Source organism: Ranitomeya variabilis, chromosome 1 (genome assembly GCF_051348905.1).
Source record: "Ranitomeya variabilis isolate aRanVar5 chromosome 1, aRanVar5.hap1, whole genome shotgun sequence".
NCBI classification, from domain to species: Eukaryota; Metazoa; Chordata; class Amphibia; order Anura; family Dendrobatidae; genus Ranitomeya; species Ranitomeya variabilis.
In genome coordinates, this window is record NC_135232.1 from 996,382,454 (window position 1) to 996,399,738 (window position 17,285).

General features: G+C 41.8%; 1 protein-coding gene across 4 annotated transcripts in view; it reads right to left on the reverse strand.

Annotated features, from left to right (window-relative positions):
• Positions 1-17,285, reverse strand: part of SH3RF1 (SH3 domain containing ring finger 1) — a 211,066-nt gene that overhangs the window by 80,654 nt on the left and 113,127 nt on the right. For all 4 annotated transcript variants that reach the window (XM_077279482.1, XM_077279480.1, XM_077279483.1 and 1 more), the window contains one exon: positions 16,608-16,883. In XM_077279482.1, coding sequence (XP_077135597.1) covers positions 16,608-16,883 — 276 coding nt within the window. The remainder of the gene's footprint in view (positions 1-16,607; positions 16,884-17,285) is intronic.

The following is a 17,285-nucleotide window of genomic DNA, read 5'->3' on the forward strand; positions in this document are numbered from 1 at the left end:
CCGACTTTGCCAAAAATCGGCGACTTTTGAAAGTGGCCGATCTGTTTCGCTCAACCCTAATCCTAACCCTAACCCTAACCCTAGGGATCCTAACCCTAACCCTAGCTATTTCTATTTATAGTGGGTTTTCTAGATGATTTTGATGATTGGCATCTGTCACACACTTCTCAGCATGCGTTTCAAAAACGCAAACGCAGGAAAAAACGCATGTAAACGCGTCCAAACGCCGCATTTTTTTAACGCATGAGAAAACGCATGCGTCTAAAAAACGCATTTACATGCGTTTTTTTCACCACCTGCGTTTGCGTTTTAAACGCTGCGTTTTTAAACGCAAATGTGAAACTAGCCTAAGTTGGTTGTATACTACACTGTTATGCGCCAGATTTTCAGCACACACCTCAGCACTGAAAATTCATTCTAAATACGCAGCATGTGAATTTACCTTTTAAGGTCTAGATGTATCAGAAATGATGTCTCCTGTCAAGGGCGGACATATCAAAGGTGCAATCTGTGGCCAAAGAGTCAAAGGGGCTCACATCCACTTCCAAAGCAAGTGAAATTGTGCATTACGATTAATTATTGGATGGCAAAGGGCCCATATATTGTTCCTGCACAGGGGCCCTGTTCTGTCTGTGTCCGACACTGCCTACCGTACTAAAACTGAGCCCTTCTAACTGAAAGGGTTTAGGATGCTTTTAGATTTTTAGAAAGTTTAGCATATTATGATCATACTACTTAATAATATTCTTAGAATACAAAATGTGGAGCAATACAATAATATTTCTCAATAAACAAATGAGTCTATAAGGGGAAAATCTAAATCCATCTAACTCTCGTGTCACCATTTCCTCAATGACTGTTATATCTTTATTATAGTACTAGCTGTACTACCCGGCTTCGCCCGGGTTAATGACTGCTGTTAGCAAAATAGAATGTGTTAACAAAAATTTATTCTGCACACAAAAACCACAAAACAAATAGATAGAAATGTAATTATTAAAAGGCAAAAACTAAGCAAATAGAAGCATTTCACAACATATATTAGCTTTGTTATACTGAGAATGTCTTTGTTGCCTATATTAACCAATCAGAGCTCAGGTTAATTAACTGTAGCAAAATAGAAGCTGAGCTGTGATTGGTTGCTATTGGCAGCCTGATAAATCCCCAGCCAACAGGAAGCCCTCCCCCCTGGCAGTATATATTAGCTCACACATACACATAATAGACAGGTCATGTGACTGACAGCTGCCGTATTTCCTATATGGTACATTTGTTGCTCTTGTAGTTTGCTTATTAATCAGATTTTTATTTTTGAAGGACAATACCAGACTTGTGTGTGTTTTAGGGCGAGTTTTATGTGTCAAGTTGTGTGTGTTGAGTTGCGTGTGGCGACATGCATGTAGCGACTTTTGTGAGATGAGTTTTGTGTGGCGACATGCGTGTAGCAACATTTTGTGTGTTGAGTTGCATGTGACAGGTTAGTGTAGCAAGTTGTGTGCAGCAAGATTTGTGCATGGCGAGTTTTGCGCGTGGCGAGTTTTATGTGTGGTGCATTTTGAGTATGTGCAAGTTTTGTGTGAGGCAACTTTTGCATGTGGTGCAACTTTTGTACATGTGGCAATTTTTCTGTGTGTGCAAGTTTTGCATGAGGTGAGTTTTCCATGAGGTGAGTTTTGCACGTGTGGCGAGTTTTGCGTGAGCCTAGTTTTGCATATGGCGAGTTTTGCATGTAGCGAGTTTTGAGTGGTGACTTTTGTGTTTCGACTTTTATGTGGCGAGGTTGGTGTGTGTGTGTGGTGAAATGTGTGCTGAGGGTGGTATATGTGTTCAAGCACGTGGTAGTGTGTGGCGCATTTTGTGTTTGTGTTCATATCCCCGTGTGTGGTGAGTATCCCATGTCGGGGCCCCACCTTAGCAACTGTACGGTATATACTCTTTGTCGCCATCGCTCTCATTCTTTAAGTCCTCATTGTTCACATCTGGCAGCTGTCAATTTTCCTCCAACACTTTTCCCTTCACTTTTTCCCCATTATGTAGATAGGAGCAAAATTGTTTGGTGAATTGGAACGCGCGGGGTTAAAATTTCACCTCACAACATAGCCTATGACGCTCTCGGGGTCCAGACGTGTGACTGTGCAAAATTTTGTGGCTGTAGCTGCGACGGTACAGATGCCAATCCCGGACATACACACATACATACATACACACATTCAGCTTTATATATTAGATATACCTGTATGTAATCTCCTGTATATAGTATATACCTGTGTGTCATCTCACCTATATATAGTATATATCTGTGTGTCATCTCCTGTATATAGTATATACCTGTATGTCATCTCCTCCTATACATAGCATATACCTGTGTCATCTCCTCCTGTATATACTATATACCTGTAGGTAATCTGCTCCTGTATATAGTATATACCTGTGTGTCATCTCCTCCTGTATATAGTATATACCTGTATGTCATCTCCTCCTGTATGTAGTATGTACCTGTATGTCATCTCCTCCTCTATATAGTATATACCTGTGTGTCATCTCTCCTGTATATAGTATATATCTGTGTGTCATCTCCTCCTGTATATAGTATATACCTGTGTGTCATCTCCCCTGTAAATAGTATATACCTGTGTGTCATCTCCTGTATATAGTATATAGCTGTATGCCATCTCCTCCTGTATTAGCCCTCGTTCACACGTTATTTGGTCAGTATTTTTACCTCAGTATTTGTAAGCTAAAATGGCAGCCTGATAAATCCCCAGCCAACAGTAAGCCCACCCCCTGGCAGTATATATTAGCTCACACATACACATAATAGACTGGTCATGTGACAGACAGCTGCCGGATTCCTATATGGTACATTTGTTGCTCTTGTAGTTTGTCTGCTTATTAATCAGATTTTTATTTTTGAAGGATACCAGACTTGTGTGTGTTTTAGGGCGAGTTTCGTGTGTCAAGTTGTGTGTGTTGAGTTGCGTGTGGCGACATGCATGTAGGGACTTTTGTGAGATGAGTTTTGTGTGGCGACATGCGTGTAGCAACTTTTTGTGTGTCGAGTTGCATGTGACAGGTTAGTGTAGCAAGTTGTGTGCAGCAAGTTTTGCGCATGGCGAGTTTTGCGCGTGGCGAGTTTTATGTGTGGTGCCTTTTGAGTATGTGCAAGTTTTGTGTGAGGCAACTTTTGCATGTGTTGCAACTTTTGTGCATGTGGCAATTTTTCTGCGTGTGGCAATTTTTCTGCGTGTGCAAGTTTTGCGTGTGGCGAGTTTTGCACGTGTGGCGAGTTTTGCATGTGGAGAGTTTTGCGCGTGGCGAGTTTTGAGCGGCGACTTTTGTGTTTCTACTTTTATGTGGCGAGGTTGGTGTATGTGTGGTGAAATGTGCACTGAGGGTGGTATATGTGTTCGAGCACGTGGTAGTGTGTGGCGCATTTTGTGTGTGTGTTCATATCCCCGTGGTGGTGTGATTATCCCATGTTGGGGCCCCACCTTAGCAACTGTACAGTATATACTCTTTGGTGCCATCGCTGTCATTCTTTAAGTCCCCCTTGTTCACATCTGGCAGCTGTTAATTTGCCTCCAACACTTTTCCTTTCATTTTTTCCCCATTATGTAGATAGGGGCAAAATTGTTTGGTGACTTGGAAAGCGCGGGGTTAAAATTTCACCTCACAATATAGCTTTGACGCTCTCAGGGTCCAGACGTGTGACTGTGCAAAATTTTGTGCCTGTAGCTGCGACGCCTCCAACACTTTTCCTTTCACTTTTTCCCCATTATGTAGATAGGGGCAAAATTGTTTGGTGAATTGGAAAGCGCGGGGTTAAAATTTCACCTCACAACATAGCCTATGACGCTCTCGGGGTCCAGACGTGTGACTGTGCAAAATTTTGTGGCTGTAGCTGCTACGGTTCAGATGCCAATCCCGGACATACATACATACATACATACATACACACACACACACATTCAGCTTTATATATTAGATTTTCAGCACGTTGTTACTTAAAGTCCAGCTCCAGAACGTGGTTGGAAGAGTATAGCAGGCACTGCCCAAACATATAAACTTCTTACCAAGCTGCTACATTCTGATGCCGACAATGGGCACACAACATGATGTCACGGGTGAGTGGTGCCAACTGGGTCAACTAAAGAATATTCACCATGTGGAACAAACGCAATGGGAAAGGGATGATTTACAAAACCTCCCTAATAAGATCCAATGTAGTCCAACCGTCAGCTGGATTTCATCCAGTCATGTGTTGGTTGCCTGGGTTCATACATGAATAATTTAAGGCCCCCAGGGTGCAAAACAAATCAGCTAACATGATAATACTATCCATTCTGGATTCTTATTTTATACTTCTGAAACTATCAGTGACTTGGGGATTAATAATGAGAAAAGCAACAACTCATCACATTAGAGGGTTCTTCAGTTAAGGCCACGTTCAGTATTTGGTCAGTATTTTACCTCAGTATTTGTAAGCCAAAACCAGGAGAGGAACAATCAGAGGAAAAGTATGATAGAAACACGTCACCACTTCTGCATTTAGCACCCACTCCTGGTTTTGGCTTACAAATACTGAGGTAAAATACTGACCAAATACTGACATGTGAATGAGGCCTAAATCAGTTTTGAAAACCATTTTCTTGTAAATACGTTTTATAATATGAAGAGTTTTCCTAACATCAAAAATGGCCTTAAAGTGCTTCCCCAAAAAAGTGTTATTGACTAAGCTGGGATGTCATCCCACCAGGGTGATGACATGCCATTTCTCAGTCAGCGGCCTCAGGGCTCGGATGATCGCATGGACGTGAATCATCACTTCTAGTGGGATGAAGTCCTGACCAGCTAATCTGTGTTCAGCAACCAGGTAATTGTGTCTCCTGCCAGAGACCACCAGTGTTCCTGGGGTTTGCAGAGTTTAGTATGACCTCTACATTTTATAACAATCCCTTCCCACTTCGTATTATTCAAAAAAGGGGACTTCAATAAAGTCTCATATTAAAAATAAAACCGTTATTTATTTCAATGTAAAATAGTGTATCATTTGGTAGATAATTTATATGTTTTAGCCCCGTGAGTAAATGCAGAAAGTGCTTATCCAGGGTGTTGGCCTGTTCATGGTCTATTGACTCAAATGAAGACTAAATAAGCCTACAGACTTGGTCAGAAGCAAGAAGGCATTTAGCGTCACATAAAGGAGGAAAATAAATAAAAAACTGGGCTTCAGTTTATACCATTCCCCGAAGTTATTCCTTCAGTCAGGCTATAACCATTTTTATGACCCATTAGGACCATCATGCCATACATGAAACTAGGTAAGACCTACTCCTTAGGACTTTCCTGCCAACACTCTTGTTTTTTTGCTACAGTAAAATCTACTGCGAGTACTGAATGTGTGCACACCGGCTTAGGCAGCATTTTGGTAGATGTGTGCCCACGCTACACTCCAAATTCTAATTAATCGGCTCAAATGATGGTAGGTGATATAAAATAAGTGTGATCTGACATTACACTGCTACGTACAGACTGGCGCGCGGCCTCTAAGCATTGCCTTTCCTTACGTGAACTATGATGTGGATTTAATGAAAATAAGCAGCAGCCCAAATAAGCAGATTGCCTGCCAAACTCCAGTGAGAAGCATGATAATATTTGTTTTGTATCATTATGGTATTATCAGCACGCTTACAATAAGCTGTTTACACAAAAGCAAACATATGGAAAGCAAGCAAACAGTAGACAGAGCACTGGGGGCAGTCACTCATTCACTATTACAGAAGTGAAGAGAACATGGACTGATATACAGTTATGGCCAAAAGCGTTAGCACTCTTGAAATTGTTCCAGAAAATGAAGTATTGCTCCCAGAAAATTATGGCAATTACACATATTTCATTATACACAAGTTTAATTCCTTTGTGTGCATTGGAAGAGCAAAAAAAAAAAAAAACAGAAAAGAAGGTACGTGGAACAGGGTGCCAACACTTTCGGCCACGGCTGTAAGTGAAGACTATATACTGGATTGCAATCACGGATTTATCAACTTAAAGGGAAGCTGTCATCAGGATTTTGCTAAGTAAACTACTGGCATGGTCAGGTTGGCGCCGTTATTCTGATTAAAACGATATCTGGGGTGAAGAAATCCGCCTTGTGGTTATTGTTTAATCTTTGTCAGAAGTTTTCAGTTAGTGACATGCTCGTGCTCCGGGGCGGCCTGTGTGCGGGGCTTTTTTTTGGTACTTTGGCTCATTGTCATCCTTGTGGGCGTGGGCTTAAATGACAGGACCCTGAACCTTCAGTGGCCTGCCTCCTATTTTAAATACTGCGCTGGCGCAGTTAGTATTATGGCCTTTACCCACAAAAATTTAACTGCAGCACAATGGCGTCGGCAGCAGCTCCTGAGCAGTAACACCTATCGCTTGGTTGAGCAGCACTTGCGCAGATTGAGAGCATTGCTTGCAGATAAATGCTTCAGCCCAAGCACACTTGCAAGCGCCATTTTGTTGGAGCAAAAAATATTTGGCTTCAGCAAAATGGCGCTGGCGGCGGCGCAAGAGTAGAAGAATCTATCGCCAAGCAATAGATGCTACAGTGCAGGCACCACCACCATTTTGCATACAATATTAACTGCACAGTATTTAAAATACGAGACAGGTCACTGAAGGGTCAGTGACCTAAGGTCACAAGGATGACAATGAGCCAAATCACCAAAAAAGACCCGCGCCGAAACAAGAGCATATCATTAACTCAAAACTGAAAACAAAAAGAAACCACAAGACAGATTTCTTCAAGCCAGGTATCATTTTAATCAGTATAACGGTGCGAACCCGACCATGCCTGAAGTTTACTAGCAAAATCCTGATGCCAGGTTCCCTTTAATGAGTTTAAGATGTATGTCCCCTGTGCCGGACACAGCTTGAGCATGGAGTAAAAGCAGAGTGTTGTCTACAGACTGTAAAATTCTTTGACTTTGTTCAGCATCTGTCCTCATTTTTTGCTAGTTGTCATGGCTAGAATGTATTGCAATCATCTTTAGGAAAATATTTTGTGGTCCAACGTGTCCGACACATGATGATCAGCTCATTTTGATACTGTTCATGCTCCGTATGGGGGTTTCGAGAAAACAAAATGCACTGGGTTCTCTGTCACTTGACAATGAACAGCAAGTGAATACAAGGAAAGAGGCAGAAGGATTGGGCAAAGAAAAGAAAAAACTGGAAATAATCTCTCTCACAATTGTTTGGAACGACTGCTAGAAAAAATGAACAAAACATGCAAGGCCCCGCAATCAGACAATGTGGACATCCTTGCTGCCACAAATCTTCTTGAGTCTATGAAAAGCTATCCTCAGGAAACTGGAGACAAATTTAGTGAATATGAGTTCAATGCCAGGAGTATGTGTCCAGATACAGATTACAGTGATGGGAAAAAATGGGAACGAAAATCAAATGTGCATCTTAGTAGATATGATAATGATGGATCAGCAGAAGAAGAGGTATCTCAGTAAACCTGAAAAGGTCAAGATGGAAACTTCCCTCCTTATTCTCTAATCTTTGAACTGACAAAACAGGCAGAGGGTTATTCACAGATTGGAAATCTGTTTTCTATCTTCAGTGAATTGATAACCATCCTTTCTAATGCACTAAATAAAAAAGTGTGAACATCTGGCTAAAATTTAGAACTAAGACCTGAATTACCATGACCAGGGGCCCATAATGCTGAGAAGACAACCCTGACATAGGTCTATTACATTAGGTTCCTTTAAATGTATAATTGTCTAATGGCTCAGGTGCCGGTGACACCAAAGTGACCAAAGGTCTACTGTAAAGATCAGAGGGGCACTGCAATCATGAGACATGAGACGGACAGGGATGCCGCCTTTTTGCTTTGCATGCATATTGCTATGTTATGCTAGCCAGAGGCAAAGACAACCCTGGACAGTAGACCGTGTTTGTTCTTGCAGGATCCCGAGCAGCCGAGCACTATTGTCCTCTGTGAAACTACAAGTATGAGAGCTCCTAGGGCCGACTAAACCCAGCTTAGCACAAAGCCAGCTCCATATCTTGTGGAACGGGGTAGTGTGCCTTTTATGATGGCAGTGGAAATAGGGACCATCATGGTAACGGAGTCCTCACATTTACAGATCCACAAGGTGGAACTTCTGGAGAGGTTTTTACAGAGTGCATTGTCTCAGAGCCTGGGGAGACTATGGACAGGACAAAAGATACATGGTGACTGGTTGCAAGACATCAGCGTAGATAATCACACACAGACAGCTCTGCTTAGATACATAATGTGTTTGACCAGTGAAAAATGTATCGACAAATATAAAATCCATCCTACATTTCCAGATAAAATGACAAGATTTCTAAAGATATGACTACAGATGATGCATGCTCATTTTAGAGCCACAAGAGTGTATATGAATAATCCCATCTCCCATGAAGAAGAGGAATGGAGGGTCTAGTGCATGTGAGCAGACATAGCTTATGTAAACGGGAGAGAGGATTTGTGACATGTCTGTACAGCAATGTGGAGTATGTCAGCGCAATATAATAAATAAAGCCGAGATATTGATGAAATGTAATTGAGAAGAATTCCATGTGGAGATGAGTCGGTAAAAGAAAAGCTGTGGATTCAGTCTAGCTTGTGTGGCAGTCACAAAACGACTAATCCCCCGTCTTGTGTCACTCAGATGGTCTCCGTTCCCGCTCTCCAGTACTCAGGTTGTCACATAATAACAGGTTCCCCCGAGGAGACTATGTTGGCTAAGAAAGAAAGCCTTCCAAGTCGCGGCATATGAGGTATTCCTAAAGGCTTTATGGATTTACTGATGCGTATTTTCCAGAATGTGTTTTTACTTTGCCACAAGCCAACAAAAACCTGTTTGCTTTGGCATTCCAAGTTGGAAGAACATGAAAAGCTGCATCTTTTATGCCTACACTTACAAGCGTGCACCTAACTCAAATACGACTATATCCTAGCCAGACAAAATCCAATGATCACCTCATAAATCTGGATTTGTGTGTCCAGAGGGAATAATCTGCAGACGTCCACAGCTATTCCTCATCCTTCCTACCATGACAACACCTTATTTTACATGTATCTTTCTTAATGCAAGAATGTGACTTCATTTATTCCATATGTTACAGGCAATAGATTTTACTGCACTGCGAAAGTCTAGTCTCGTGTAGTCACCTACGTACGGAGCGATGGAAACTGGAAGGCTCTGTTCACATCAGGTGTATCCTCCAACATGCCCCATAGGCCACCGCGCACTTAGCCTGTCATACGGTCAGAGTGTCCCTATACAACACACTTGGCCAATATATGTATCGAAAAGCAACGCCTAAGCAAAGGGGCACAAATGTATACAATGGCCGTCGAATGCCATCACTTGGCATAATTCAAGAAATACTCCCAGCATACACATCTAACGTGGAATATGAGATACCAACTGAGGGGCCCGAAAAGGGTCCGCACAGGGGAACCAAAGGTAAGGAGGCTCTCTACCAGTTCCAGAGCAGGTGGAATTATGCATTATGATGAGCTCTTGGGCTGAAAAGGGCCCATGTAAAGTTCTTGCACAGGGGCCCTTTTTTATCAGTGTCCACCAATGATGAGATGTAACTATACCCTGCATCGGTTCGCTGCAAATAATGCATACATTAACTCCATAATTGCTACGTAAGCAAAAATCGTAGTTAATATTTTTTATCAAAAAGTGTAAAAGCCATCCAACCACTTTACGGTGTAACTCAATAACTCATACATACCCTCCAGTCTCGGGTCGAAAACCAAAGAATCCCCGCAGCGCATAGTGCTTGCTCTGGGGGATTCAGGAGTCGGGGGCCACACAGAGCGACTGTAGACTTGCGATTTACTCCGGACAATCTCTTTAAGCAAGTCCACCAATCTAATGCATGATAATAAGTAATAAGATTGATCTAAGAATAAATATCTTGTAGACATTTAGGTGGTCCTTCACGTTGGCCCATAACGTAGAGTGGTCAAAGCCTTTCCATGCGCTAACACATCTAAACTAACGAATAAATAGGTAGAACTTTCTATAGCGCCACAGTCAATAAATGAAGGATTTTTATGACCTGAAACATGTTCACTTATGGTGTCTGTTCCAGTTCGGATTCACGTTTCTGTGTCATGGTGAGACACAAAGAGTTACAGTTCAGTTACCATATGCAAAATGTCCTAAAGGAAGTTCACATGAATGCCGCGTGGGTGGCTTATGAACAATAATTTCACAGAAAATTAGGATATCCAGCCAAGAAGTAACTTGTACACGCTTGCATTGTGTTTGGAATAAATGGTGTATTAGCATCTATTTTTCATGTTACTGTAAACCGAAAAATAACACATGAAAGGTGCGTCAGCAGGTGTGCCACAGCATCAAAAAGGCTGAAATCGCTGTCCTAAGGGGTTCCTGTTCTCTCCTTTACTGTGTGTGCATGCACGTTATTTATAAGAATTTCTAAGAGCAGTCCTAAGAGACAATTGTTTCAACCTAATTGTTCGCTCTCATCCATCACTACAGTATTTCCCATTTCTGGTGGACTGAGGTGTACCAGAAATTCCTATTCCCTGCAGCATAGCTTGAGGTGATCCAGAATGTAACATTTCCTCTAGTCACTTCTCTAAGGCTACTTTCACACTAGCGTTAACTGCAATACGTCGCAAATGCGTCGTTTTTGCGAAACGCCGCATCCAGCAAAAGTTTTTGCTGGATACGTTTTTTCGTCATAGAGTAACATTAGCGACGCATTTGCGACGCATTTGCGACGCATTGCCAAACGGTGAATCCGTTTTGCGACGCTTGGGCGTATGGTAGCGGACCGTCGGGAGAAAAAAACGCTACATGTAACGTTTTTTGCTCCCGACGGTCCGCTTTTTCCGACCGCGCATGCGCGGCCGGAACTCCGCCCCCACCTCCCCGCACTTCCCCGCACCTCACAATGGGGCAGCGGATGCGTGGGAAAAATGCATCCGCTGCCCCCGTTGTGCGGCGGGGACAACGCTAGCGTCGGGGACCTCGGCCCGACGCACGGCGACGGGCCGAGCCCGACGCTAGTGTGAAAGTAGCCTAAGATCAAGTCTACCCAAGAGCTTAACCTCTTCAAGGAAACATAAAATTACAAAAAACAAACAAACTACTATTCTATTTCAAAGCACAACACAAAAATACAAAGAGGTAAAAAAGTAACAAAACAAGCACATCAATAATTAATATTTTATTTTAACTCCTCCTTCCTGAGCTTAGGCTATGTAAATAAAAGTTTTAGGACTTCAGGGGTTGCCTGGTCACTCCAACATGAAGTCAACAGGGATCCAATACTTTGCACCCCACCAAACAGTTGTCATTGTCTCGGCAAAAACGATGTTCTATTCAATTTGCAGAAAGGCTCCTATTCTATTCTGCGATACCCATCAGCGGCAACTACACATGGAATGGAGCGGCGCCTTACAGCTCTGCTGAAAGTGTTTACATCTGACCGCTACCAGAGCAAATGACAGCTGATTGGTAGGGGTCATAGACTTGGGCACCAACCTGATGTTAATGAACTACTCGGTGGATAGGTCATCAATATGCTGTAACTGGACAACCAATTTAATGGGGTATTTCTGCTAAAGTCAATCATATGATATCCACAATTTGCTCAACTGTTTCTATAATTCCCTTAAACTTAGAGAACTGAAAAACACTAATGGAGGCAACCAAGTACATTCCTCAACTGATTTTGTCAGCAGCAGACACAGAATGAAGTGGACCGGTTCATCCTTGACCGCTACTCTACTGTATTTAGATGCCATACTGTGCACTGCACTCATGTGGAATATTGGGCTTGGATCTACAATCTATGATCAAGTGATTGTGGGGGTCAGATGTTAATCACCTGCAGATAGATGTAAATATCCATTGTGGGACATTGACGGAACAAAACTACTATACAGCTGATGTACTGTGTTCAGTCCAGATTGTCTGATCACATTCAGCTCATTCATCACAAGTCACCGAGGTGGCATGAAAATAGTCACAGCAATCAGCATCAATGAAAGTCAACTTGATGTTGGTGCAGACTGAGAAAAGGAAGCCCTACCACAGCCAGAACTACAATACAAACCTCTATGTATAAGAGCAAGAGCAAACCATGAAAGAGCAGAATTATTTCTCCATCCAAAATTGCTAAGCCAGCCCCCTTCTCTGTCACAGCCGATGTATAGGCTGAGAGAGCGGTGAAGGAGGCTGGCTCAGCTGTCATGACTAGCCGCCTAACAACATAAGTTTTAGCTAGAGAACCTTTTTAATCATTAGAACAGCAAATAGTTTGTAATGTTATTCAATGCTTGACGAAGCATGAAAGGAGCAGACATTTATGGCATATCCACAGGGTACTCTATCTCCAGAATGGGGGTCCCAGTCTGACTGGTGCCTAACCTGCAATGACTGGAGAGTTAGCTAAGCATGTGGCACTCCCCGCTATGGGGAGGGATGAGTGCATTACTCCTTAAGAAACAGTGCTGCTATCCTACATGACCAGAGTGCTGCTTTCCTACATGACCAGAGTACTGCTATCCTGCATGACCAGAGTGTTGCTATCCTACATGACCAGAGTGTTGTTCTCCTACATGACCAGAGTGCTGCTAACCTACATGACCAGAGTGCTGCTATCCTACATGACCAGAGTGTTGCTATCCTACATGACCAAAGTGTTACTATCCTACATGACCAGAGTTGCTATCCTACATGACCAGAGTGCTGCTATCCTACATGACCAGAGTGCTGCTATCCTACATGACCAGAGTGCTGCTATCCTACATGACCAGAGGACTGCTATCCTACATGACCAAAGTGCTGCTATCCTACATGACCAGAGTGCTGCTATCCTACATGACCAGAGTGTTGCTTTCCTACATGACCAGAGTACTGCTATCCTGCATGACCAGAGTGCTGCTATCTTATGTGACCAGAGGGCTGCTATCCTACATGACCAGAGTACTGCTATCCTATGTGACCAGAGGGCTGCTATCCTACATGACCAGAGTACTGCTATCCTATGTGACCAGAGGGCTGCTATCCTACATGACCAGAGTGCTGCTATCCTACATGACCAGGGTGCTGCTATCCTACATGACCAGAGTGTTGTTCTCCTACATGACCAGAGTGCTGCTATCTTACATGACCAGAGTGCTGCTATCTTACATGACCAGAGTGTTGCTATCCTACATGGCCAGAGTGTTGTTCTCCTACATGACCAGAGTGCTGTTAACCTACATGACCAGAGTGCTGCTATCCTACATGACCAGAGTACTGCTATCCTACATGACCAGAGTGTTGCTTTCCTACATGACCAGAATGCTGCTATCCTACATGACCAGAGGGTTGCTATCCTACATGACCAGAGAGTTGCTATCCTACATGACCAGAGTGCTGCTATCCTACATGACCACTGGGCTGCTATCCTACATGACCAGAGAGTTGCTATCCTACATGACCAGAAGGCTGCTATCCTACATGACCAGAGTGCTGCTAAACTACATGACCAGAGTGCTGCTATACTACATGACCAGAGTGCTGCTATACTACATGACCAGAGTGCTGCTATCTTACATGACCAGAGTGTTGCTATCCTACATGACCAGAGTGTTGTTCTCCTACATGACCAGAGTGCTGCTATCCTACATGACCAGAGTGCTGCTATCCTACATGACCAGAGTTATGTTATCCTACATGACCAGAGGGGTCACTTTGTGGGGAAGCTCCAATGTTTAGGCACACAGGGGCTCTCCAAACGCGACGTGGTGTCCGCTAATGATTGGAGCTAATTTTTCATTCAAAAGTCAAATGGCGTTCCTTCCCTTCCGAGCTTTGCCGTGTGCCCAAACAGTGGTTTACCCCCACATGTGAGGTATCGGTGTACTCAGGAGAAATTGCGCAACAAATTTTAGGATCCATTTTATCCTGTTGCCCATGTGAAAATGAAAAAATTGAGGCTAAAAGAAATTTTTTGTGAAAAAAAAGTACTTTTTCATTTTTACGGATCAATTTGTGAAGCACCTGGGGGTTCACAGTGCTCACTATGCATCTAGATAAGTTCCTTGGGGGGTCTAGTTTCCAAAAAGGGGACACTTGTGGGGGAGCTCCAATGTTTAGGCACACAGGGGCTCTCCAAACGCGACATGGTGTCCGCTAACGACTGGAGCTAATTTTTAATTCAAAAGTCAAATGGCGCTCCTTCCCTTCCGAGCTTTGCTGTGTGCCCAAACAGTGGATTACCCCCACATGTGAGGTATCGGTGTACTCAGGAGAAATTGCCCAACAAATTTTAGGATCCATTTTATCCGGTTGCCCATGTGAAAACGAAAAAATTGAGGCTAAAATAAATTTTTTGTGAAAAAAAAGTACTTTTTCATTTTTACGGATCAATTTGCAAAGCATCTGGGGGTTCAAAGTGCTCTCTATGCATCTAGATAAGTTCCTTGGCGGGGGTCTAGTTTCCAAAATGGGGTCATATGTGGGGGAACTCCAATCTTTAGGCACACAGGGGCTCTCCAAACGCGACATGGTGTCCGCTAAAGATTGGAGCCAATTTTTCATTCAAAAAGTCAAATGGTGCTCCTTCTCTTCCGAGCCCTGTTGTGCGCCCAAATAGTGGTTCTCCCCCACATATGGGGTATCGGCGTACTCAGGACAAATAGTACAATAACTATCGGGGTCCAGTTTCTCCTTTTACCCTTGGGAAAATAAAAACATTGTTGCTAAAAGATCATTTTTGTGACTAAAAAGTTAAATGTTAATTTTTTCCTTCCATGTTGCTTCGTTCGTTGCCCCGTTTTTTCCGTATGAGATAAAAATACTGTTAAATAGGGCCTGAGCTGTGCATTACAATAGTGTATTTTGTGACCCCGATTCCCCACGGAAAAAACGGGGTGACAGGTTCCCTTTAATAAACTTCTTGGGGGTGCAGTTTTTAGAATGGTGTCACTTTTGGGTATTTTCAGCCATATAGACCCCTCAAACTGACTTCAAATGTAAGGTGGTCCCTAAAAAAAATGGTTTTGTTGTAAAAATGAGAAATCACTGGTCAAATTTTAACCCTTATAACTTCCTAGCAAAAAAAAATGTTGTTTCCAAAATTGTGCTGATGTAAAGTAGACATGTGTGAAATGTTATTTATTAACTATTTTGTGTCACATAACTCTCTGGTTTAACAGAATAAAAATTCAAAATTTGAAAATTGCAAAAAAATTTTTTTTTTTTGCCAAATTTCAATTTTTTTCACAAATAAACACAAAAATTATCGACCTAAATTTACCACTAACATGAAGCCCAATATGTCACAAAAAAACAGTACCTCAAAACCGCTAGGATCCGTTGAAGCGTTCCTGAGTTATTACCTCATGAAGGGACACTGGTCAGAATTGCAAAAAATGGGCAGGTCTTTAAGGTCAAAATAGGCTGGGTCATGAAGGGGTTAAATTTATAGCTTATTATTCTATAAAAAATGCATACTAAATAGCGAGATGGGTTCCCTATTTTGTTGTAGTCCTTTTGATAATCATCTGGCTATGACAATGGTTTAGATTGGTGTCGGCAGTGTTTTTTTTTCCATTTCATTAATTCATTTCTTTTGTTTTCCAATAATTACGGTATAAATATTTTTGTTATATAATATGTGCCATAAGGGGGCATGTGTAAAATCACTTCAAAATACCTATTTTTTTTTTATTTATTTATTTTTTTAATTGTTAATTGGGAATCCAGAGGAAAACAGCCCCACTGCTAAGACCCAGCAGCTCTGCCATGCCAAGATGTGGCCATTTTCTAATCTGGGGCATGTGATCCGACCCATCGGTCAGTAGCCTGAGTTGAATAACAGTGTACACAGCTCTGTGCATGCCCTTGTCATTCCTAAATCTGCGTCCTGTGTTACTCAAAGGAAGACGTTGATGAACGGCACTTGTCACATGCTACTTCATCAGAAGCCATGTTTTGAACGGGCACCACTGTGCTGTCAATTCTACTGGGGTAGCACTTTGCAAATGAGAACATTGGCATAGATCACGTAATAATCCTATATTACTAATTAGATTAACCCCTTAAAGACGCTATCGATTTTAATTTTTGCATTTTTATTTTTTCCTTTATCTTTTTCAAAGAGTTTTCATAACTTTTGCTATTCTTCCATCGGCGTAGCCATATAAGAGCTTGTTTTTTGTGGATAAGTTGAAATTTTGAATAAACACATTCATTTTACCAAATAGAGTAATGGGAAATGGCGAAAAAATCCACTTTAGGTGAAATAATGAAGAAAAATACGCAATTCTGCTATTGCTTTTGAGTTTCATTTTTACAGCATTAATCTTGCAGTAAAATTGACTTGTCAACAGGATTCTTCACATTTGTAAAAATAATTAGAAAGTGTCCAACCTCAAATAACTCAATGTAATGCCTACAGCATATTTTGCCTGTCAATATATGTTTTGTCTATCACTTCAAAATTCACATTACTTAAATCAGATCTGAATAACTTTACTAGAGCTTCGTGAACCATCACTATTCTCTAGAGATGGGCTATCCAACTTTTCTTACCTTTGAAAAGGGTAAGCAGTCCTTGTCAGCTTCCTTGTCTTTCACTTCAAAGTCGTAAAGTGCTTTACATTGAGGAGGAGGTTGAGGTAAAGGCTTTATAATCTGCACAAAGTTGGTTGGGAAGAAGCCATGGACTCCATTAATTTCTCCATGGTACCAATTTTCATCAACCTGTCGGCGAAGGACAATGATGTCACCTTTGTTGAATTTCAGATCCCCTGGTTCTTTGCCTTCGTAGTTGTACAACGCTTTGGCACATGGTAACTGAGGTACACCCTGAAAACAAAAATACATATCATCATTAACAGCATTTTTATAATTTGACATCAAAGAGAATGTATCATCCCCCCAAAAAGATAAAATAATCCTAAAATATTGCAGTTTTCACCGTAGCCAATCAGTCTTATAATAATCTGCCACTTTCAATTCTGTAGTGTTCACTTTTCAGCAATCTCATTATTAACACAGACATGATTACAATAACTGGTAACACCTATATACACGGGGGAAAATAAGTATTTGATACACTGCCGATTTTGCAAGTTTTCCCACCTACAAAGAATGGAGAGGTCAGTAATTTTTATCGTAGGTACACTTCAACTGTGAGAGACAGAATCTGAAAAAAAAATAAAAAAAAAAAATAGAAAATTACATGTTATGATTTTTACATAATTAATT